General features: G+C 32.7%; 1 protein-coding gene across 4 annotated transcripts in view; it reads left to right on the top strand.

The window, feature by feature from the left end:
- Window positions 1-25,865, top strand: part of LOC145296717 (EH domain-containing protein 3-like) — a 175,326-nt gene that overhangs the window by 85,684 nt on the left and 63,777 nt on the right. For 2 of the 4 annotated variants that reach the window (XM_080142703.1, XM_080142704.1), the window contains one exon: window positions 3,647-3,706. The exons of the other annotated variants lie outside the window; for them this stretch is intronic. In XM_080142703.1, coding sequence (XP_079998829.1) covers window positions 3,647-3,706 — 60 coding nt within the window. The remainder of the gene's footprint in view (window positions 1-3,646; window positions 3,707-25,865) is intronic. 4 annotated transcript variants of the gene reach the window in all.

Below are 25,865 nucleotides of genomic sequence, written 5' to 3'. Positions count from 1 at the left end.
TCAACCTTTGAAAGAAGCAGTAGTTGCTAGTCTCTCTATTTTCTTTTTGCTCCTTATTCCTTCTTCTCCTCCAGATATACAAATGTTCATTTTCATTATATAGGTTTGTGTATGTATGAGTGCCCAAACATCAGTTTTCAACGCGTGATCTTCTAGTACAATCAATATCATATCTAATCAGGTTATGCAGTGTTTTTTTTTTTTTTTTTTTTTTTTTTTATAAGGGTTATCAAGGCTTGAAGACCACTTGAGAGTTAATGAATGCAAGTTGGTAGTGTAGTAGTTGTTAATGGTGTAAGTTAGGTATAATAGGATATTTAACGGGGACAGTTCAACAAGAACTTGTTTACATTAGACTTGAAGGCTACTATATCGTAGTTGGGGGGGGGGAAGCAAGCCAGCAGAACAGTGATCCACAGGCGGGCAGTTCTAGGAAAGAAACCTTGTTCATGGAATCTGCATTTAGATTTGTTTGTACGTTATTTCATCTGTTATTGACGCAATTGAGCTAGAGCTTCACTGCACCCAGGGTGCCCACTTCCTACAGAGGTCCAGTCCACTAGACGATTGAGGTTGAGACTAGGATAGCCTGGTGTTGATAGCTGGTCAGGTATCTTTTCTGTCCAGATGTCCAGTTATTTCTTGAAAGTGTCGAGGGACACTTTCCTTATATTTCTTATTGCTGCTGGAATACAGTTGATGTTCTTGTGCCACTGTAGGTGAAGCTGTATTGGATGAGGGACTTGATCCTCTGTATAGTCCCAGGTGTAGTCTTTAGCACTCCCTCATCGCTGGTGGGTCATTTCTACTGCTGTTCTGTTTTAGGCACAGATAGAGAGTGGGGGAAATTGTTGATAGTGGTTGTAGGTAGTCAAGTGTTTTTTTTTTTTGTTTTTTTTTTGTGAAAATTTGGTAAGGCGAACTATAGATTAGAGCTCAGATAAGCATTTGCCATAAATCACTATAGAGCAGAAATGTGCTCGCAACGTATCTTCTGTGGGAAAGGGGTTGCAGGGAAGGGTTTTAGTCTGTATTTACTTGCCTCCCTAAGAATGCGAAATTAGATACACAGTAAGTTTTACTATGGAGAAAATTAGTTTATTTGCAATATTTTGCTAGTGGTGGTGCGCTCAAAACAATATTAGCGTTAAAAAAATACTTTTAATCAAATGCTTTTAAATAACCATATATTTTGTTCAAAACTTAATTTTTCAAATTAAATGATTGCCTGTAATTTATTTTGTCTATGATATAAATCTCATTCGTCCGTTTGTTTTCATATCCGCTAAAAACTTGTCATTGCATTGAACCGACATGAATAAGCGATCTCTCGGACACATAATATTGAAAGATTAGAAAAAAAATGTCAATTATTTCATGTAGCAATGTCATTTTATTTGAAAGGGCAAGGTCAGATAAAAATGTTGGTTTTGACACTGTTCGTTAATCGCGCATGCGTGAATGGTCGATTCGTTTCATTTTAAAAAGCTAAGAGGTGATAACATCTGTCGTCGTGGTCCGATTAATAATGTGTTCGCTTGCGAACTTGCAAAACTTTTTAAAACATTTTTTTTTCTTTCGTATCTTTTAAAATTTTCAAGTATCTTATGCGTGCCAATCATGCGGCATTTTTTTTTCTTTCTTTTAATAACATAAGATGGCATCCAAGTTCCTTTTTTTTTTTTTTTTTTTTTTTTTTTTTTTTTTTTTTACCGTATTTTATGATTAGACAATGTCGGCTCCCCTTTACAATAATATATTAATGAAATAAAGTGGATTTTTCCATGTCACTTCTGTCACCCTAGGAAAGTAACAACACTTTCTATAAAAAAAAACTTTTCTGCTAAGCAAGATTTTCAAGCGTGTTTCTAGAAAATCTGCATTCAAATCATCCTAATTCAGTATTTATTATATTTAATCCATCTTCAGATACTCTCTCAAGCAAACCTTTCAGAGAGATGGTAGCATCATCTTTCACTCACTACTGTTTTTCTACTAACACAGCCACCAGAATCACCGTGTGCTAAATTTCTATTGTTTAAAATGTACAGAAACACATTTAATCCATATTAATTACTGAACGTCTAAAAATATATTAACCCAGAAAAACAACTGTTCAATGTGCCTCTGGATTTCTGGCCATTCCGGCATATATCATGAGACTTTTTATTCCTGCATTACTTCCTCTATTTTTGGAAACAGTGATAGCTAATTTGGTGTCCCCAACGAAACATCTTCCAACAGATATTTTAACAAAAGAAATTTATATTATTAGACAAATTATTAGTAGTATTTGTAGCATTAGTATTATGTTGGTGAAAAAAATGTTTTTTGTTTTTTTTTGACATTATTTTTGCCAGTCCAGTGTGGCCGTAGCCGAGATTGAACTCCCTACATGAGTTTGTAGTGTAATTCAAATCTTGTCGGTGGCTTAATACTTGATGCTTCGCCAGGGCTATCAAGGGTATTTTTTATGATGTCACCACTAGATGGAGTGCCTACCACGGTTTAAGAGAGTCCCATCTACCCTTGAGAGAAGGATAGACTACACCAGTTTCCCAACCTGATATTTTACCTCCCGGCACATACAGCACCTCACTTTCCCAAGTGGTTACCCATCTGGTACTGGCCAGGCTCAAAGTTGCTTAACTTCGGTGATCTGGTGAGAACCAGTGTGCCAAAGTGATTTTGAACCAACCTAATATTTGTATTGTAAGAAGTTTGGCATAAGAATGATAATTTTCTGTAAAAAAAAAAGTTATTTTTATTATTGGAATACTTTGAGATGAGTAATTTGTATATTTATTTGCGGACATAGCTGTTTTATGACAATTATGAAGATGAGGATAATAGTCTGCAAATGAATATAAAAATGTTTATTTACTTTTGAGACTGTTTCACATGAAAAAAAGTTAACCGTTACAAGAAATAAATATTTCACGATGCCAGAATGCCATAAATTATTTAAGTTTTAAGGATTATTTTTATTATTTTATAAAACATAGTTGCATTATAAAGTAGTTGAAAGAAAATCATTTCATAATCATATAATATTTATTTCTTGTAACTGTTAACTATTTTTATGTGAAACATTATTAAAAATAAACATTTTTTTTTTTTTTTTTTTAATAATACAAATACTACTAATAATTTTTCTAATAATGTGATAAATTCCTTCAGTTAAAATATCTGTTGGAAGATGTTTCGTCGGGGACGCCAAATCAGCTATCACCATCTAGAAACCAAGGGAAGTAATGCAAGAATAAAGTCTCGAGATATATGCCGGAATGCCGATTTCTGCATCATTGAACTTTTCCACTTTCGTCATATTTGAACATCTGCTTTTATGCTCTGCATTGATACACTTATAATATTTACTTATTTAAAAAAGAAATAAAAATAACGACCATCTTGATCTGTTACTGTACTAGTAAACTAACACAGAATGAGCATCATATATTTCAAACTGTCGTTAACATTAACCTAAATTATTTTTCAGCTTCCCTGCCCAAGAACATAACAGATTATGTTCATGTTACCATTAAACTACACAATAACATCGTCTTCATATATTAAATATGAAATTAAAACTCTTTGACTTATACAAATATTTAATTTAAAATATTAATTCTAATATTTGGAACAGGCCGAATTTTGCCGTCACAGAAATGCATAAACAGCCAGCGATGGTTTGCTACAAACAAGGGTAAATGCTTAAACTGTTCTGTTTCTTTGTCGCTTTTTAGCAATAACATCCAATATTTTGCTTTTCTTTGATTTTAACACTGTACATTTTCGTTTCTTCTTTGGACGATTTCCTCAGGAAAACACTAACTGAGAGTTAACGAATGCAAGGTGGTAGTGTAGTAGTTGTTAATGGTGTAAGTTAGGTATAATTGGATATTTAACAGGACAGTTCAAAAAGAACTTGTTTACATTAGACTTGAAGGCTACTATATAGTTGGCTGGGAAGCAAGCCAGCAGAACAGTGATCCACAGGTGGGCAGTTCTAGGAAAGAAACTTTGTTCATGGAATCTGCATTTAGATTTGTTTGTACCTTATGGTCAAGACTGTCATCTGTTTCAGCCTAAAAAAGGATTTCTACTCTGAAATAATTTGACTGGCATTAATTGATTAAAACTAAAAATATGAGTTAGAGGAATTTTAGTTTTATTTTTACTCATGTTCACCTCTTACAAAGCATATCGCCACTTGGACATAAGAGGCTACTATTTGGGGCCATGTCTAGGAAAGATTAACAAGATATTTGTTTGCTATATTTAAACTTCTGCATATCAGTACAGCCGGGGAAGCAGGCAGCAGGAAGGGAATTCCAAAGTCTAGCTGTTAGAGGGAAGAAACTATTAGCATAGAAAGTTTTCTGGCATTTAGGGACAACTGTCAAGAGGTGAGATCTTATTGCTAAGCGGGTTTGTCGGGGATATGTACGTCGAGGGGGTACAAGTGAAACAAGTTCATCAGAACACATTCCATTAAAATATTTGTAAAACAGGCACAGTGATGCAACATTGTGGCAATGAGACTGGCTGGAGCTTAGTTGATAAAGTGGGACCGATTAGATTGACAACTCTTTTTTGGACTTTATCTAAGAGGGAGAGACTAGTGCTAGATGCACCAACCCAGATGTGGCAACAATACTCCATGCATGGGCGAATGGTGGCCTTGTAAAGGTACAGGATAATCTAAGCGTAAGTAATCTTCTAGCTCAATAGAGGGAACCCACCTTCTTTGCAGCAGCCTCTTAATGCTAATTCTGACGACTTATTTTAATGGAACAAACTATATGGCATAACTAGCCAACCTGTGTCCTGGCATTGCCCATGTAATTAGATAAATTCAAGAAATTTTATATCCCAACCTTAAACTATTGAATATTCTTACTAATGATTATAAGATTAATAATAATAGGTTATGGTGACTGGGCAAAATAATGTACCTTATTATGGTGTGTTCATTTTGTGTATTAGATACAGAGACTTATGGTTTATAGCAAGGAAGACTCATTTTTTTTTTTTTTTGTTTTCTAATTAACAAAAAATAAAATTCAACCATTAAACTTGCATATCCTACAAAAGAAACATAAGTCGTATCCAATATAAAATTATATGATTGAAAATGGGCATGGTGCAATTCTGCCAGAACTTTTACAGGAGAAAAAAAAAAAGTAATAAGTTAGATTAGTTTGCCCCCGTCACTGTTTGCAAAGTTAGTCGAAACAAATTGCAGAATATTGGTAATCATATTGAATCATTTGAATTTAACCGAATATTAATAATAGTAAGCAAAATAATACTAACAATAAATAACATGATACTAATAATAATAAAAAATAATACTAATAAAAGTAAACAAAATAACATTAAAAATAATGTCAATACTTTATATCTAATCACAAATATGGCCCATTAGTTGGCAGTATTACTACTACCGGTACAATTAGTAATACTACTAATACTACTACTACTAATACAACTATTACAAGTCATACTAAGAAGCAGAAGACTCCAAAACGACAACAAACAACAAAAAAATAAACAAAGAACTTGAAGAGAGAAACGTGAAGATTGAAAACACACTTGGAAGTGACATATGGTTTTATAGAAGGAATAAACATTCAGAAAAAGAAATAGAAGAAAAAGAACCAGCTATGATTGGTAAGAAAGTAAACATAACCACATGTTTTAATTATATGTCCATAACTACTATGAGCTGTTCAGTATGGTGATAAGAGGTTGCTTAGAATATCTGAATGATGTTAGTGTGAGCTCATTATTGATGCGGAGTGTCCGTACGTATAGTCTGTGAAATGCTTTGATGAATTGCTCTTAAGTGTGTTTCCTAGGAATTATATGTAAATATGAATTAGTACTAGTTAATGGAATGTATGGATATTTTTTATGTAGTTATTTTATGTATTTTTTTCTCTGAGTAAGTATTCAACAATTATATTTCTATATTCAGTTAAAAGGTTTGTGAACAGTTGATCAATTTTTCTAGGGTAGGCATAATAGGGGAACTGTAATAGCACAGAATGGTAAAAAAATGTACAATAACATTCTTTTTATGAAAAATTGCTTTAATGAAGCAGATTTTCTGGAGAATGATGGGAGAGTGGTAGTTTTTTTTTTTTTTTTTTTTGTTTTTTTTTTTTTTCAGTGAAATCTACTCCTACCACCTCAAGGCATGACGTTTTTTGAGATGCAGTTGGGTCAGAATCAATGTAGGAAATTAGCAGGTTGAATGAAACTGACTGATAATTTCCATAAATGCACATCAGGTATTGACAGAAAGAATGGCTATATTGGAATGATGTGCGTGCGTTTATAATTCTATGTCTGATTCGAGAGGGAGAAAAAGCAACATAACTTTATTAAATTTAGTAAATAATGTTATAACAACTTTTTTTTTTTTTTTTTAAAGGAGGGGTAACTGGCATTAATTAGATAAAAACAATATGATAGCTGTAGAAGAATACAATTTTTTTTATTTAAAGAAAACTGCAACTTTTTTCATTTAACATTAATACAAAAAAAACGTCAAGATTTTTAACATTGTGACATTAAAAAGTCGTAGTTTTCTTTAAATGCCTCTGTAACTATCATCACATTTTAACATTTTTTTCCCCATAAAATATATAGTTCCTAATTTTTAGTGTCCATTTTTCAAAATTTTTAAAATGTACCCTAAATATTATGAAGAAATGGTATTTTGACTCGCTTGCAGAAAACAATGATACAAAAAATGATTCCATTTTAAACTTTAATTGATTGTACTGTATAATCATTTAGATCGCTTTCAAGCCATCTAAATTACATTTAAAACATTACAATTTCGTACAACAGAAACTAGTCACTGATTGCGGGTTCTTGACAAAGAATTTGGAATGTGTGAACAAGAAAATTCATTGTTGCCAACTTATGTCACAAATTTTTTTTTTTTCCACAAGGAAGTGACCACTTATCAATGCCCAAAGGCCACCCAATAAGGGTTAATGAGTGTACAGTAGCCATCAGGGCATAGTAATCATTAATATTGAAAACTTGGTATAATTTGATTATTTAAGGGGACAGCTCAGCAAGAACTTGTTTACATTGAACTTGAAGATGCCCATATTGTTTTTAGCTTCCTCTCAATCCAATATATCCAAGCTTAGTACAAATCTATTCAAATTACTAACTCCAGTCTATGCCCACTTCAATAAAAATTTGAGTTGATCCATTATGTCCGATTTTGAAAAGTAACTTTGAAACTCTGGTAATGTTTCAATCTCAATTCTTGTTGATGTTTTCAAAGTCATTTTATTTTTTTCTCCTGAAGTAAGAGATGAGACAGCTTTTATCAAAAGTTCAACCAAGAGCACTTTCTTGAGTTTGGAGGAAAAGTTTTGATACATCATACCCCACTTCACCCTACAAATCGCGAGGGAACACTACAAAATAAAAGCTACAAAACCATTATCCAGATAAAAATCGCCTTTTCCAAGCTGCGCAATGACATGGGTCAACTAGTTATAAAAACGTATCTATTTCTTTAGTTCGTACCCTTAAATATTTATTTTTTAATAACTTTTTTTTATTATAATAATAATAATAATAATAATAATGGCAAAATTGTGTTAAAAAATTTGTCAATAAAAAAAAAAAGATACCTGGTATATTTTGGGGGAGATGGAGTGGGGGGGGGCAGAAATTTCATGTGCGTGAAATTTCACGTCTGAATATATGTATGAACCCTTTTTGTTCTAGTAAATTAATTGTTTTTTTAGGGCTCTTTAAAGCCATGAAAGCTACTAATTTCACTAGCCATGATTTTAATATTAAAAATGTGGTATAATTGATGAACACCAAGATAAAAGAATGGTTTATTATTATCTCAAAATATAGTAAATGTTATCAGTTTTTTCTTATTGTCAAAGTTCAGTTTGGTTTCTTAGAATTAGAAAGCAAATCTGATTACTTTTAAATCGTTCATTTTTTATTTGTTCGTTTTAATCTTTCTTGATTGTTTTTGTTTAAATTGTCTTTTTTTATCGTTTTTTTTTTTGTTTTGTTTAAATCGTCTTTTTTTTTTTGTTTAAATTGGTTTTGTTTGGTTTAATTTTATTTTTTTTTTTTGTTTTTTGGTTTAAATCAGATTTTTTGTTTAAATCGTTTTTGCTTAAATCGTTTTTTCTTGTGTTTAAATCGTTTTTTTTATATTTAAAAAAATTTTTGTTTAAATCATGTTTTTTTTTAAATCATGTTTATTTTTAAATCTTTTTTTTGTTTAAATCTTTTTTTTGTTTAAATCTTTTTTTTTTTTAAATCTTTTTTTATTTTTAAATCGTTTCTTTTTTTTTACCTCTTAAAGTAGAAACTAATGTGAACACCCGGTTATGTTTGGGACTGAATGTGGCTCTACATCCATAAATACTCTTTCTTTCAACCTTTTCTATTGATGTGTATTTTTTTCTTTCTTTGCTTTTGTTCTTCTGCATATTCGATCTCATTGATTTGTACACTGTTAAAAGTGGAACATAATTATCACATTTTGGCTCTCCCTCATCGAATTCATTGTATAGTTCTAATTCTTGTGTCTATATTCTCATGCCAATCAAAATCCATATCGTGTCAGAAACAATCGTACACAAAACCGTTGTTTATATTGAATTCTTGCAACATGTCGTAAAATTGTTTACCCAAGATATCATTTTTTGTTTTTTATACTTAGCATAAATGTTATCAGAAAAGTATCCAATTCTTCGGTCAGAATCCATGGGTGTATGAATAATTTTGTTGACACATATTGCTGAATTTTGACCCAAGAATTTAATATTTGTGTGTTGACACTTTTATATTTTAAGTTTATATAAAACAGAAATGAATATAAACCTCCATTCTGAGAAGATTAAATGTGAGAAGAGAAATTAATATTAGTAGCCGATAAAATGGTCTCACCTTTACAACTTGTTGCAATTGTTTTATGAAATTGTTGATGCGATGTTAAGCTTGTTTGTTTTTCTGGGATGTTCTGTTCGTCAATGGTTACATGTTCTAAATCCTGAAGTTTATTTTATTTGTTTTTCTGTAAGAAAACTTTCAATATTTACCATATATTTTTGATAGGATTCGAATCTGAACTCATCGGGTTACTCATTGGCTGAACTGTAATCTTTTTATGGATCCATGCAGTCATTGATTTTAATGCATGTCTTGCTGGAAAGTAAATTGTTGACCTCTATCAAATTTTGTGCCAATAGTACTGGATTTTCATTCCAACTTTTGTAATAGTCTTCAGAGTGTATTATTTCTTTACTCCTCTAGTATGTTTTTAATAAAAACTTTTTTATGCACTGTCAGTAGGGATATGAATTTGCCAATTGCAACCCCATGCAGAACGGTAAAATCTCTTCTGAAAACAGTATTCCGTGGTTGGTGGCCCATGATTCCTTAGGATGGGAACTTGGTCACTAAGCAATTCTTCAGCTAGACAAAAGATCAGAGAGGCTCAATCCGATCATTTGGCCAGTTACATCATATCCTAGTATCAATAAAGATCTCCAACTGTGTTATTTAATCTGATTCTTCAAAAAAGCAAAGGGTTATTTCTCCTTTCTATTTTCTTTCTCAATCGATAGAAGGCTGTGGCTAAAAGTCAGCCATGTTGCAAACATAGATTACCGATGCTAAAGAAAGAGTAAGGCTTTCTAAGATTAATGTTCCCAGTTTTGCTGAATTTTCATTTATTGAGTAATGTTTTCTATGTGTAATGCGATATCTGCTGAGAGCAATGAATGCTCAGAATATAATTATCAAACTTATAGAATTATATTTGACAACTTTATTTGACATTAGATAACCCGTAGATGACTGGTATGCTATGAAACAAAATGAACCAAAAGAAAAAAAACTAAAGAACAATGTGGCATGGCTTGTGAAGACAGGTTTCTTATAGTCAGTTTCATAGAACACATTTCTACCATAATTCAAATAGACTAAAGAACCTGTTACTTGAAAAAGCATCTTAAACTTCATTTAAAAAAACCAGTCTTCTGTAAAATCTATATCTATATATCTATAAAAGTGAATGTGTCTGTGTATCTGTCTACATTTTAAGTCTAGAGACTCGAAATTTGATATACTGAGATTTGGGAAAATCGATGTGATTGGTTTTCGGCCAGAAATTTGGCGATTAAGAGGTCAAAGTTCAACGATTTGACCTTTGAGAACTCTACCAAACTCCTCTGACAATTTTGGGTCTAAACACTTGAAATTTTAGATATAAGTTCCTTGGACATGGATCTAACTTATAAACTTGATTTGAGCCCAAAACAAATTTTAAGGGGTCATAATAGGGGTGAAAGTTTAAAAAATTGACCGCTTTTTTTTTTTTTTTTTTTTTAGCTCAACATACACCTCCAAATACCCGGACAACGCTGGGCACCCATGCTAGTATATCTATAAAAGTGAGAATGTGTGTGAGGACACTTCTCAGCCTATATACTCTATGAAATTTTTATCTACAGACTTGAAATTTGGTATATACGGGATATGTAGAAAACTTTCTAATTGGTTTTCATCCAGAAAAAAAAAAGGGTAGCTAAGGAGGTCAAAATTGAATAATTGGTACGTGGAGGTTCATCGGATTTTTATCTGTTTGGCAATTGTTTCACAAATGTTCACATGACAGATTACTTATGTTAAGAAGAATGAATAGGTTTGAAAACATTTAAAGATCGTATCAAGCTGGCCTAATGGTTATCGTACTTGACTCAGTCTTTAGGTTTTGGTTTCAATCTCAGCTCGAGTATTTTTTTTTACGTACAAGAACTGTTTAGAAATAAAACATAATACATAGTATAGAATTTTTGTTCTAAATTACAGAATAAGGAGTTTATTGGTTTCAAAGTTCACTAATATATATATATATATATATATATATATATATATATATATATATATTAGTGTGTGTGTAAGTTTTAGTTCATTGGAAGCATTGTGTGTAGCACAGATATTGTATTAGGACATTAGCACAAACTACTTTTCTACAGACTAAAACAGGGTCATATTCAAATCTAATGTCCACAAATAATTGTTGAGCTTTTTTAACCCTGCGTTAGTCACCTGCAGGTTCCAAACATGGTTAGTCCCATCGGGTGTTTATACCCCCACCCCCCAATACAAAAATATTTGTAGTGTTATTATTTTGTAAAATATAGTTATCCTCTTGGTTCAGGATATATCTTCAGTTCCTGTTGAACAGCTGGAATGACTTGCAGCTTGTTGATATTTATATAAAATAATAAAATTATAAAACAAAGGAAAAAATTTAAAAAATCTTAGATTTATATCACATTTATGGAAAAAGTACCGACAGTATACACCAGTTTGTTATTTTTTAATATCTATGATGAACATAAAATATTTCCATAAATTGAAATAGCAAGAAAAATGAATACGGGTTCATTACATAAATATTACCTTTTCAATCTGATTCACCTCCAAGGAAAACTGAGATGCAACTGCGCCATACCATGTGTGCTATATCCTCACTGAGTCAGGAGAGTACTGAGAGGGAGGAAAAGAAATAAGTTTCCAACTAGGAATTATGAGCACTTAAGCAAAATTGGTGTGACAAAACACCCCATGGGATTTATGCAAGGTTAAGAAATCAAATTCTGTTTTACCTCTCAAACCTCTCTTGGTGGTGTTTGTTGTCCAGCTGGCAATCGTGTTAATCTTTGTCCTGGAGTGGCTTTTAATCTTTATAAGTATTTACTCATTGTCAGTCTGTCCATTTGTCAAATTATTTTTTTTTTTAAGATGCATGCAATAAATACACTGCAGAATTTGTCTCATTTAGAAATATCAGTAATCTTTACTTTTAGAAATGGAGAATAAGTGGGCCTTGCATTTACTTTTGGCAACCTCTTAACTCAGCTTCTCTAATTTTGTCCTTTAGTTCTCGCATTCTATGAGCAATGTTTCTGACAAAGTGGGAAGAATTGCTATTTTCTGGATCAGAATCCATCTAACACTTATCGTTGGCCAATTTATAACCTTGAATTTTGTTTATTAGCTCCTTAAATCAAATGACTTCATGTCTTGTCTGGAGCGATTTCCATAAAAAAGAAAGAAAAAAAATTAACAAAATGGATGCCAAGACCAGAAATTGAAACTGAAACCTTGAGATCTTCAGTCTGGGGTTCTACCAACTGATTTATTTGGACTTTCTAATTAATAAAGCGTAAATAAATAATGAAACCTTGCCGTAGCATGTCATATTTAATTCTAGTTAGTATATAATAAAATTAAGACAATTATTTTTTTTAATACTATAGTGACTGCTTATCAAGCCCCAGAAGCCACTCAAGGATAAGGGTTAATGAGTTGTTGAGACAACACCGGAAATGGTAATGGTGGAAATTGGATTGGAATTTGTTTAATTAAGAGGACGGCTCAGCAAGAACTTGTAAAGGACCATGTACTAGTCAGTTGGGAAGCAGCCCCGTGGTATTTTGTTCCACAAAGACATGCCGTCCTAAATGTGGTATTAAAAATGGTATTAGTACAGTTAAAGTTACTAGTAAAATGTCCGCTTGATTAAATCTGACTTGGCAATAGACAATATGAGTTGTGCCAAATAGCTAATTAAGTGTGATTTGAATTCATTTATTACTGGGTGGGCTGATGACGTTAAACTCGCTTCATACACCATTTCCTTTTTTTCTCTCTCTCTCTTTGAAGTTCTTGTACTGCTTGTGCAAGCATGATTATCAAATAAATCCTGAATTTTGATATGCCAGCCATCATAATTGCTCTCTCTTTATTATTCATGCAATATGCATATGATATTCAAATGGAGCAATATGCAAGTCATGGTAGACCTGTTTGCATACAAATGACCTTATTGTTATATTTTTACTTTGCTCTATGTATTTTTTTACCCATTATTATGGTTTTTTTTACCAGACAAAATTAAATCTAGACAGTATATAGGGAGACGTGTGTAGTAAAGTAACATTAATTACCTCCCTTTTTTTAAAAGATTATTTCCCTTGATTAAAAAAAGCTCCAGTTTTTAAATATTAATATTCATCTAGTCAGATGACTTCGGGGGAAGATTAAATCTAGACATTATATGTATATATGTGAAGAAGAATAATCTTTGATGGTATGCCTATGTTGAAAAAATGGATGTGAGTTTTTGGGATTAGATGTAGAACAGTTGAGGTAGCAGCTTCATTAGCAGAGAAGGCCAAGAAAAACTTTGGAAAGATGTGATAAGCATAGACTTAACAAAAAAGATGAATAAAGACTTGGCAAGAGATCAGTTAATTTTTAGTCAATTTCTAAAAACTATTCAATGCATGTCAGTATGTAAAATTGCCATTACACTGAAATTGATGATTGTGCTAGTTAATGTCAGAAAACATTGTTTCACATTGCAAAAATATAATCGGATCTGAAGGACCCTGTGGCTGGGAGTGCCGATCCTATTCTGAACTTCCCCCGTGGCTGGGGGTGCCAATCTGAATCTGGGGATTCCCATAGCTGGGATGTCTACCCGATCTGGAGGTTCTTGTGGTTGTCGTACCTTTTTTTTGAGAAAAAATATATTTTTGGAAGATAATTCAATCATAAAAAGCTTTTATAATGTTGAGATAAAAATCTTAGTTTTCTTTTTCAAAATTTATATAATACAAAGTATATATTTTTTTAAATCAGATTTTTCTAAAGTTCAATTACTTACAAAGTCATGTGGTCAGTAATCAATAAAATTTAAAATTATAGCATATGTAAAAGAGGTTACTTTAAAACTTATGTTTGAACGTGGATTGCCACATTTTTTTTTTCTCTTCATCCAAATGATTTTCTGCATTGATGCTGAGAAAGGGGGGGGGGACGAAAGCTCTGCTAGTCGGGAGGAGAAAAGCATTCGAAGAATTTAGGTTGAAAGGAAATTTATCTGTTTGTCAGCTGTGGAAGTATCTCTTCAAACACAAATAGTTCAGTCATCCAGTTTTAATTCCAGAATACAATTTTAGGTTATTTAAAAAAACAAAACAAACAAAAAAAAACATTGAAATGTCCGAGGTTAAATAGTGAAAATTGCTAGCATTTCTAGATGTGACTAAGCAATCCATCGAACAGGTTAAAGATTCAGTCTTAATTAGGTTTGACTATTCGTTGTTACTCTGCAATTATCACATCTATTATTTTAAAATCTGATTTTTAATTTGAAAATATTCTTCATGTATCAGGTCTGTTTTTGCAGACATCGATGATCATGGCTCTCTGGTTCTTTTTAATGAGGTGTAATATCATGCTACCATCCCATCTGCTCACATCATATGTCTAACGTGGATGATATTTAAAAGTTTTACTCTGCCTTACACATGACGTCTTCATTTGTCGTTCTTGAGTTGTAAGCCATGTTTAGTTTCAGTAGAGTTTCCAATGGGTAGTTATTCTGTACAAGTCCTGGACAAATTCTCTGTGGACAGCTGTTGTGCCTAATTTTGCAGCCAAAGAGCAAAAGATCCTTCTCATGTTGACACGAAAAAAATTATGTTCTGATTTCTTTTTTCTTTTTTTTTTTTTTTTTACATGGAAGTCACCACTTATCAAGGCCTGGAAGCCACTCGGGGATAAGGGTTATTGCATGTACAGTAATCAATGGGATAATATTGTAGTACTCGTTAGTAATGGAGATTTGATAAAGTGCCTTACTTAAGGGGGCGGTTTATCAGGAATTTGTTTATGTTGGACTTGAAGACATCCAAGTTGTATTCAGGTGGGAAATAGGCAAACGGGAGAGTTCCATAGGCATGCATTTCTAAAAAAAAAAAAAGAAAAACAGCTTTGTTCATGGAATCTGTTTTGATTTAGGCACAGATAAAGAGTGGGGAAAATTATTGACAGTGGTTTCAGCTAGACAGGTGTTTTTTGTGAAAGATTGGCGAGAGGGGACCAGAGATTGGAGCTCAGACGAGCACTTGCCATGGAAGTAACGATAAAACAAAAACAGGCTCACAATGTCTCTTCTGTGGGAGAGAGGTTGCAGGGTAGAAAAAAGGGCATCCCCCACTAAGCCACGAAGTCTATTTTGTACTCTGTCAAGACAGGATAGGCTGTTTTTATCAGCTCCTGTCCAGATGTGGCAGCAGTACTCCATCCTTGGATGTACTTGGCTTTTATATAGATAGAGAATTGCATCAGCAGAGAGATATCTTCTGGAGCGTTAGAAGGATCCTACCATTTTTCCAGCGACCTTGGCAACAGACTTGATGCACGTTTTCCATTTCAGGTCAGGAGTAAAAGATCGATCCCAGAAGCTTATCAAAACATGGAGCCCCCCCCCCCCCTAGACGAGAGGCATCCATTTTAATTGATGTCAGATGGGGATCAGAGCGTTGATGATGTAAAGATAGGATCTTGGTTTTAGATGCATTAAAAGTAACCAGCCACCTCTTCCCCCACTGTACCACATGCTCAAGATCAGAGGAGAGAGAATCTGAGAGAACTTTGTCATTTACGGTTGATTGGTTGATAGCAGAATGTTAATTTGATTCGTCACTTCCTAGCAGAAGCATTTATAAATAGAATTTCCCAACTCTGAGGAAGCATATCTCCATTACGAGTCAAAAATATTGCAACATTGTCAATGAGACGTTTTAGAATTCTTATGAACCATATCTACGCTGCTTCCAAACAACTTTCATCAGTTTTTGTTAGTCTTCAACATTTGCAGCCATAGATGAGAATTGACCAAGCGTCTGATTTTTGTGCTCAGGTTTATGCTTGTTTGAAGATTCACGTCATACTGTTAAACGAGGATTTTGCTATCGCGATTCTGTTGATATTTTTTTTTTATTAAATGATTCAAATGATTTTATTTTCCTGAAGAATTTCATTGAAAAATATCTTTTTCAAAGAAAATTTTTTTTTTTCTTCATTTTGTTGGTGGTATTAACCCCAGGCGTTGCCCCCTCATGGAGAGCCAAAGTATATGCCTGATATATGTATAACATCCAGCTATAACATTGGACATGTACTTTTCTCTTTCCACAAGGGGTCGACCCCGCAGAGTTAATACCACCAGCAGAAAAAAAGGTTTTAAAAGTTTTTACAAAAAAACTCTCAGAAAAAATTATTTTCATCATTTAATATAATATTTAATTATGAACAATTATATAACATTATTTGGTTTTCTAATATTTTCGAATTAACTTTATGAAATAATGTTTTTAAAAACACCCGTCTAGCTGAATCCACTGTGAAAAATTTTCCCCACTCTTTATCTGTGCCTAAATCAAAACGTGGATTCCATGAACAAAGCTTCTTAGAACTGCACACCTGTGGAACTCTGTTCCGTCTGCCTGCTTCCCACCTGACTACAACTTGGATGTGTTCCAAGTCCAACGTTAACAAATTCCTAATGAACCACCCCCTTAAGTAAACACTTCATGAAATCTCCACACTAACGTAATGTACTTGCAATAACTCTTATCCCTGAGTGGCTTCCGGGCCTTAATAAGTGGTGACCACTGTGTAAAGAAAAAAGAATGTGACAAAGTTCCATTTATTTTTATTTTTGATATGAATACTCATATGAATCATGTTTGTTTTTTTGGTGTGGAATAATTCTGAGAGTTTGATAGTATTGATACTCACATGATCGAGGTAGCAGTTAGTTGTCCAAGGAACGTATAGGGGGATGTGAGAAGGATAGACTTGAGAGAAAGCGATACAAAAAAGACCTGGCCAATATTTTTTTATTTTTTTAAGTCAATTTTTAAAAGCTATCCAACACAAGCCAGCATATAAAATAGTAAATCAAATAGGATTGTTTAATACATAATTTACCATATTTTTGATGTACTCTGGAGAAATCCAAACGTTAAGTGATAATTTGATACATTTTTATTGCGTTTTGCAGCATCATCTTAGTTGTACTTTAAACCGTTGGGTTATAACTAGGGCTATGACAACAGAGTATTCTTTCCATTGTTTTGACTCGTGAGTATATATCTGGCACGGCTAGACACAGTTAATCAATCAAGAACCACATCACTCTATATATAAAAGCATATAAGGTATCAACGGATAAACACTCGAGTCAAAACAATAAAAAGAATATGCTGTTGTCCTAGCCCTAATTATGACATACACTTAATAAATGCATTGTATATGCTCTTTTGTTTACTTTTTCTTTCATTCACATTATACAAACGTTGAACAAAATAATCGAAACCCCTTGAAATTTATCATTCCTTTTAATACAGTGTAGCCCCCCCTCCCCTTTTTGCATCAATAACTGATTGAATGAAATGTAGAATGGATTCATACAATGCTTGAAATATTTCTAGGGGATTTTTAATGTGGATACTCGCAAGTTTCATTGTTCAATCCCTCCTCCCCGTGTGGAATAATTCTGATTTTATTGTTGGCATAGATACTCACATGGTCTACTTCTGGACGTAGAGATAAGATGTATATATAAATGTAGACACATCCAGTATGCATTAAGAAAGTATGTAGACCATCTTTGCGTACTCCTGTCACCAGTCCTGAACAATGTACTACCATTGTTATAGTTCATCACGTTCTCTCAAATTCACTCATGTTTTCTTTTCTTTGTCTTTAATGTTTATGAATATTACATGTGTGAATAATCTGATTTGTTGGCGTGGATACTCATGGTTTGTTTTTTAGCACACATACTCATGACCTTCATGGTTAAACTTTTGTTGAAGAACTCTGATTTGATTGTTGGCATGGATACTCACATTGCCATCCGAGTGTAGAAATTATGCATACATACTACTAAAGACACACCCAATATTAATCAAGAAAGTATGTAAACTACTCCCTTGTACTCCTGTCTTTAACCCTGAACACTATATTACCATTATGTTTTATGCCTTTCTCTCAAATTCCTCATCATTTCTGCTTGTTTTCCTTCCTTTATGTTTTTAATGTTTATGGATATCCAGTGTGAATTCAAACTTGAAAATTATTATTGTAGAAACACTGTTTATGCGTGTGTTTGTGTGTGTATATAACATAAAATTGTTATTTTATTAGCAAATACAATCTGCATTGCTTGGGTGTCGAATATCTCCAAACATTTCAGATTTGACGCTTATTGTTAAACTACAGTGACTAACAAATAAATGGCATTCTTTAAAGTCCTCTAAAACTTGGAAATTCTCTAAAACTACTGCATTCTTTCAACTTTTAAGTTTTCCTTAAATCCAGTCTGATCTATCTTTGTTTACATTGTGATACCATGTTATGGGTGGCATGAACTCCCTCTCCCTCCAACTATTGGTAAAAATAACAACTTTCTTGACTGTGTAGGAAGATGTGTGCAGAACAGGAGACTTTGTTGGTATGGTCACATTAAAAGAATGCAAGGAGATAATGATATGATGGATATAGCTTTAATTACTCGGATACGATGAAATCCTTTGTTTTCAATTTTTTAGGTTGCGCATTTTTAAACTTGTACAAAAAAATAAAATTTTAGTTTTAAGATAGAAGACTACAGAATGGCCACTAGAAAAGTTTTTATTGCTAAAATTTTGTTCAAACAAAATTTCAAAGAAATAAAATTTTGTGTCTGGCTTTTTCATTTCTCTGATTTTGATATCTACGTTATGGCAGAAGAAAACTTTTATACTTTCAAAGGCAGGTTATTATTCTTTTCAGAAATGAAAATACAATTTGGCAACTGACAAAATATTAGTTAAATATTTTGTCAGTTGCCAAATTGTATTTTAATTTTTGTTTTTAATTTAATTTTTATATTTTTTAATGATTACAAAGCATCAGTTTGATAATGTTGATGCAACTTTCAAACCAAAAGATCATTAAGCAATTTACCGAAAAAGAAATGAGTCACACACTGAATTTCCCATTTTTGTAAAAATAAATTATTTGACAAATTTCTCGTTTTTCTGGTGATCACCTGGTATCATTTTCTATTTAAAATGAGTTATCTCCCTTGCTAGTTTTTAAATAATCATCTTTAGATGATTATTTAAAAACTAGCAGGACCTGTAGAAATTCCATGGAATGAGAAATATATTGAATCAACAAATGTTTTGACCAATCTGATATTTTTTCTGGGTAGCACAAAAAAAATTAGCTTTTGGATCAGAAAACCAATAACATGAGTAAATATGAGTTTACTAACATTTCTATAAAAAACTGAAACAAATGAGATAATTTTGAATAAATATTGAAAGTAATATTGTGCTACATAGTCCAATATAAATTTTTTAAAATCACATTGTGAGAGCCGATCTTTAATTTATTCTTTCAGTCCAGCACCTCTTCGCAGACAGTGTTTTTTTTTTCCTTGTTTCTTTCAAATGTTCCCTTTTTCATATAGCATTTTGCTGATTTCTTTCTCTAATGAAAAACCACTGCACGTCGAAATTACTGATTTCCTTTCTCATACATTTACAACAATAATCATACATTATTATAATTCAAAGACGGGACTACATTAATGGGATGTCACTCATATTTATTTCTTTATTTTTTTTTTTATTTCTGTATTTTTTTTCTATATTTTTTATTTTATTTATTTTTTTTTTTTTAAAGCAGTTTGGCCTTCAAAATTTGTATCTGGTCTTTTTCCAAGCGTAACATGCAGGCTAACTAAGGAAGGAACAAAAGAATATTATATAGATTCATCTTACTAGTCATTTGGACTGGACTAATTTTTACAATAAATTATAACTAAATATTAGTAATGAAACAATTTCAATATTTTTTCAGATTCCAATACAATTATAGATTCCATACTAAATTCCTGATTCTGATAAAATTAGTTATTCCAATTCTTCATAAATCTCTATATACTTAACTATAAATTTCTTTTTTTCCTGATTACCATAAATACACGTTCAATGTGCAGATATTTTCTCAAACATAAAAACACTTGTGAGGATGGTTATAGTTTCACTGATAGTTTAAAATTAAATCTATATATTAATACGATAGCGTGTCTGTTATTTTCTGTGTCATGCTTACATCCGGGTTGTTTAATCTTTATGTACTTCCATTTTTTGTAAAATAATTTTCCCAAGAATTCTTCATAAGTTTCAGTTTCTATTATAGCTGATGGCACTTAAGTCATTTATTTCTTTTTTTTTTTTTTTTTATTAAGAATTCTTCATAAGTTTTGGTTTCAGTTTCAATTATGGCTGAAGGAACTTAAGTTATATATATTTCATAAGTTTTTATTTCAGTTTCGATTCAAGCTAATGCAACCAAGTCATATATATATATATATATATATTTTTTTTTTTTTTTTAAATCGCAACTATAATATATAAAATTCGATTGAACATTTACTCCATAATAAAATATACGAAATCTGCAAGAATTAAAATATATTTAAGCATATTTTACAACTGGGCTTTGCCGGGTTTTCGTGCTAGCGTAGATAAAATTTTTGCAGTTTTAACAAAAAAGCTACAATAACATCAGAGCGTCTCCATTTACACTGAACATCTACAGAATGCCAATATCAATATATTACATATTGTTACATAAGGGCTGTCCCCTTTTCATGTAAGTATAAAAATAGAGAGATTAGTTAAAATGAAAATAAGAGAAAGCAGAAATCGAACCCTGGACATAAGTTTTAAAGAACAATAGGTTTAAATGGAATGTCCAGTAAATTGTTAATTCGGATGAAATAAATAATAAATAAACTATTCAATTGTTAAAAGAATGTGGATAATAAAATATTGGTTAAATAAATTAGATGTGTAGGTTGAATTCTTTTGTGAAAACAACAAAAGAAAAATAGTTTATTGGGAAATCATAATGTCGAAACGTGCAAAGTCCACGCATGTTGATGGCACGTGAATTTTAGTCACGTTGGCCGGACATGCATGGATTTCTCAATATAGGAAGTGAGAGTTAGTTGGTCAGAGAGACAGTCAGTGAGAAACTCAGAGAGGGTCTGGGAATTCGAACGTCTAGGAAGCGAGACGATCACTTTGAAACTAAAATGTGAAGCTTTGAATTCTTGATGAAAATCACGGCCGGTCGTGTGAAGAAATAAATTCATCATGTGTTTTGTGATAAAGCTCATCTTTGTGTTTGTGATTCTTACAAAAAGGTAAAGTGAAAATTTTATTATATATCTGTGTTATAAAATGTCATTACATACACGTCTCGACATCTCATGTCTACACAATGTCTGAACAGTGAACACATACTCATCATTCTAAGAGCTTTCTTCTTCTACACGTCTAAGGAATGAACATTTAAAATATAAGAATCGTAATAACATGAACAATCTCTCTAAGACTCTTACAACAACATCTCTTTATCTCTAAGACTCTCTTTTAATGAAACCCTTATATGTAACATATTCATATTTTGGTGCCCGTGAACCAGTTTGCATCAGCAATGCAAAAACCGAACCTGGAGTCTATATAACAATATGAATAAGTCCCCTGTGGAATTTCCACAGGTCCCACTAGTATTTATTATTATTAATAGCAGTTGAAGATTTTGTTTTAAACAAAATCAAATAATTAAGAAAAAAAAAAAAATTGTTTTTAGCATCGTAAAATAGGTACACATTATTACAATACTGATACCTTGAAAAATTCCGATATATATATATATATTTTTTTTTTTTTTTTTTTTATTCGGATTGTGTCAACACTGCTAAATATATTATTGTTAATAACAAATGAAAATTGTCAGAAGTAAAGTTTGATTTGACAACTTAAATGCTGTTTGGGTCTGACTTAGAAAATCTGACAATAACTTTATATGGTAGATAAGTTTTTGTAAGTTTTGATTTTTTTTTTTTTTTTTTTTTTGTATGAAAAATAAAAAAGGAAAATAAATTTAGTTCACTGCTATATATTGTACTCGCTGTAGCAAGTGTTAACTTACAAGTGGACTTTTGTTTTAAAAAAAAAAAAAAAAAAATGCTTAAAAAGGAATTTGTGCCCTGACAGAAGTTACTAAAATGTGTCTAGTTTTACACTTTTAACTGGGACACGAGTTTCCATGACAACTATGTCTTCTACTACGACAGTCCAGGAAAATAGTTTCCAATTATTGCCGGAATTGAATTTCACACTTTCATTTGTTTGTTATCAGGAATGTTTGATTTTTTTTTTTTTTTTTTTTTTTTTTTTTTTTCTCTCTTCTACAGAGATGATTTTCCAAAATATTTTTGGGTTGGTCAAAAATTTGTTCAGCCTTATTTAATACATAAAAAGTAAAGATTTTATCCATCCCACCCTTTCTTTAGTAACTTAATTGAACAACAATATTTAATGTTTATTTCTCGATCTTAACATCTTTCCTCTGATTTCACAAGCTTAAATTCCCAGGATATTTATTATTTTAAGTTTAAAAGAATAAATTTTATTTATTTTAAGATTCTCTTAAAACCAGAATAAATGGTCATCCAAAATAATCTCTATTATATAAAATTTCACACGAAGGTATTTGGTGTGTCTGAAAGTGTTCTTGTGTAGGTTTTATATCAGAATGCAAAAGTAACAGAAATATGAAACTGAAAGTTTAAGGTAATTCTTTCTTTAAACGGAAAACAATAAATATCCTAGGAATTTAAGCTTGTGAAATCAGAAGAAAGATGTTAAGATTGCGGAATAAACATTAAATTAAGTTACTAAAGAAAGAGGGTGGAATGGATAAAATCTTTATTTTTATTTATTAAATAAAGCAAAACAAATTTTTGACCAACCCCAAAACTGATGAGCCATTGCTCAAAACAACGAGGTGTTATAAAAAAAGCTGACTGGGAAGCCATCAGAGATATCTCGTGGGGAAATATCTTTTCTCTTCCTGCTAAACAGTGCGCAAATGAGACCGCTGAATGGTTCAAAACAGTAATTGAAGCACATGTTCCCACATGGAAATTTTATAGCGAGCCCCACTCTCCCCAATGGTTTACTCCTACTTGTGCAGCTGCCATTGCTCAAAGGCAGCATGCGTACTGCAGATTTAACTGACATGTCTAGTTTAAACAGACAAAAGTTTATAGAAGCTAGAAGTAATTGTAAGAGAGAAATAGCGACAATTAAGAGAGAATATATCGAAACCACCAGAAAATGAATCGAAGCATAAAAGTCTGGAACCTGAGATTTTTGGAAAATCTACAACAGTGTAGTAAATAATGGGCAATCAACAATTCTCCCACTATCCAACAATCATGAGGTTGTTTGCATGGCAACCGAGAAGGCTAACATGCTTGCCAATCATTTTGCTTCTAACTTCACGTTGGACCAAGCAAACCACTCCCTCCCTGACTTACCTTTGCAGACATGCCACACTAGATGATCTGAAAATCACCCCTTCTTAGGTACATGCTATAAAAAACCTTGACACCTCAAAAGCATGTGGACTCGATCTCATCCCGGCTGTGCTATTAAAAATTGCTCCGCCAAGGTTGCTCTAATTCTCTCCAAACTTTACAACAAATGCCTTAATGAATCTTGCTTTTCTGACTGCTGGAAAACTGTTTCTGTGGTACCCGTTTTCAAGAATTCCGGAGAAAGAACTAACCCATTAAATTATTGTCCCATTAGCCTCCACCGGCTTTTTCCCAAAATATTTGAGTCTTGAGTCCATAATTAACCAGCTCTAGTCCATCACCTTACAGATGCTAAACTTTTGACTGATCAACAATATGGATTTAGTCAAGCCCGTTCTACAGCAGATATCCTAACTATAATCTCCGAAGATATATATACTGTACACTGGATAAAGCAAGGGAGATTAGAACGGTAGTCCTAGATACATCTAAGGCTTTTGACAGGTTATGGCACGATGATCTTCTCAGGAAAATCAGATCATATAATATCACTGGACGAATACTTAACATAATTAAATCATTCTTAAATAAGAGAAGAATCCAGGTTGTCCTCGATGGTTGTACATCCAAACAATATGATATTGATGCGGGAGTGCCTCAGGCTATTCTTGAACCTTTATTATTCCTAATATTCATAAATAACCTCCCTGATAAAATTGTCTCTGAGATGGGTATGTTTGCTGATGAAATTATGCTCTATAACAGGCACGAGAGGAAAAACAAATGAACACATATCTAAGGAAATAGAAACACTAGACGAAGACCTCCAGTCTGTAGTGGAATGGCGTCATAAATGGATGGTCACATTCAATACTGCCAAGACTAAGCTTGTTTGCTTCAATAATTACAAGAAACCATCTCAACCACCAATAGCAATGGTTAAAGATACATTACCTGAAAGTACTTCTTTTAAACTCCTCTGCCTAACTTTCACAGGGAACATAAGTTGGAATGGATACATTGAGAGCATTGCCAGAGCCACTGCGAGGAAGGTAGGCTGTCGCTACCGTGCTAGAAAGCTACTCATGTCTGAAAGAATCCTGTACTTCTATAAGGCCACCATTCGTCCATGTATAGAGTATTGTTGTCACATTTGGGCTGCCACTAGTCTCTCTCCTGGACAGGGTTCAAAAGAGTCGCCAACCTAATAGTTCCTGAAATGTCATCAAAGCTTCAACGTCTGTCCCATCGACGAAATGTTGCATCCCTCTGCCTGTTCTACAAGTATTTGTACCCCGCTTCGACGTAAATACCCCTGACAAACCCAACAAGCAGCAAGATCACACCCCTACACAGTAGAGAACTCCCTTCCGGGACTCTGTTTCCCCAACTGTACTGACATGCAGAAGTTCAAGTGTAATTTGAATGGACATTTTGCTGCTCATCTCCCTACATAGTATCCCTGCAACTTATGTCCCCGATAGCAGCCGCTTACATCAAAGTGTCACTGTACCTTGTTTGGGGTGAAAATGGAATTTTAAAAAAAAAAAAAAAGTCGGCATTTCAACTTGATGACATTTCTTTGTATGTGCTATTCATCCATCCAAACAAAGATTTTACTCATATATAATATAGTTTAATAGTTTATTAATTAAATATTTGCACACACACACATACATCTGTTTTATTTATGGCATATTTCATTAAATAGACGTTTTTTGTCTATTAATTTTATTTTCGATCCTTTCCAACTTTTGAATAACAGTCTTCACTTGTGGCGAGAACTGGCTGATGTAATCACCATATTTATCATACGTCAGAGTACTTTACAATCCTTCAGGATTAATCGTCAGGGATAAATTAATCTAACTGGTTTTGAACAATTTATAAAGTGTTTTTTTGTTTTTTTTCCTCTTCATTGGTTAATTATTTTATCCTTTTTTCTATTGGTTAAACTGTTTGGTTATTTTGATTAATAATTTTAACTCTAATCCTTCCCATATCTACTTCGGTCTTTGACTGATATAACTAAGGCTTATGTAAGAATTTTTTTTTTTTTACACAGTGATCACCACTTATCAAGGCCCGGAAGCCACTCAGGGATAAGGGTTATTGCAAGTACATTACGTTAGTGTGGAGATTTGATGAAGTGTTTACTTAAGGGGGCGGTTCATTAGGAATTTGTTAACGTTGGACTTGAACACATCCAAGTTGTAGTCCAGTGGGAAGCAGGCAGACAGAACAGTTCCACAGGTGTGCAGTTCTAAGAAAGAAGCTTTGTTCATGGAATCCACGTTTTGATTTAGGCACAGATATAGAGTGGGGGAAATTTTTCACAGTGGATTCAGCTAGACGGGTGTTTTTCGTGAAAGATTGGCGAGGGGGGGACCAGAGATTGGAGTTTAGACGAGCACCTGCCATGGAAATAATGCTAAAATAAGGATAGGCTCGCAACGTCTCTTCTGTGGGAGAGAGGTTGCAGGGTAGAGAAAAGGGCATCCCCCACTAAGCCACGAAGTCTATTTTGTACTCT

This window comes from Euprymna scolopes, chromosome 17, assembly GCF_053919585.1.
Source record: "Euprymna scolopes isolate OS-2025 chromosome 17, ASM5391958v1, whole genome shotgun sequence".
Taxonomy (NCBI): domain Eukaryota; kingdom Metazoa; phylum Mollusca; class Cephalopoda; order Sepiida; family Sepiolidae; genus Euprymna; species Euprymna scolopes.
The sequence above is the reverse complement of the archived record's forward strand: the minus strand, read 5'-3'. Positions and strand labels throughout refer to the sequence as shown.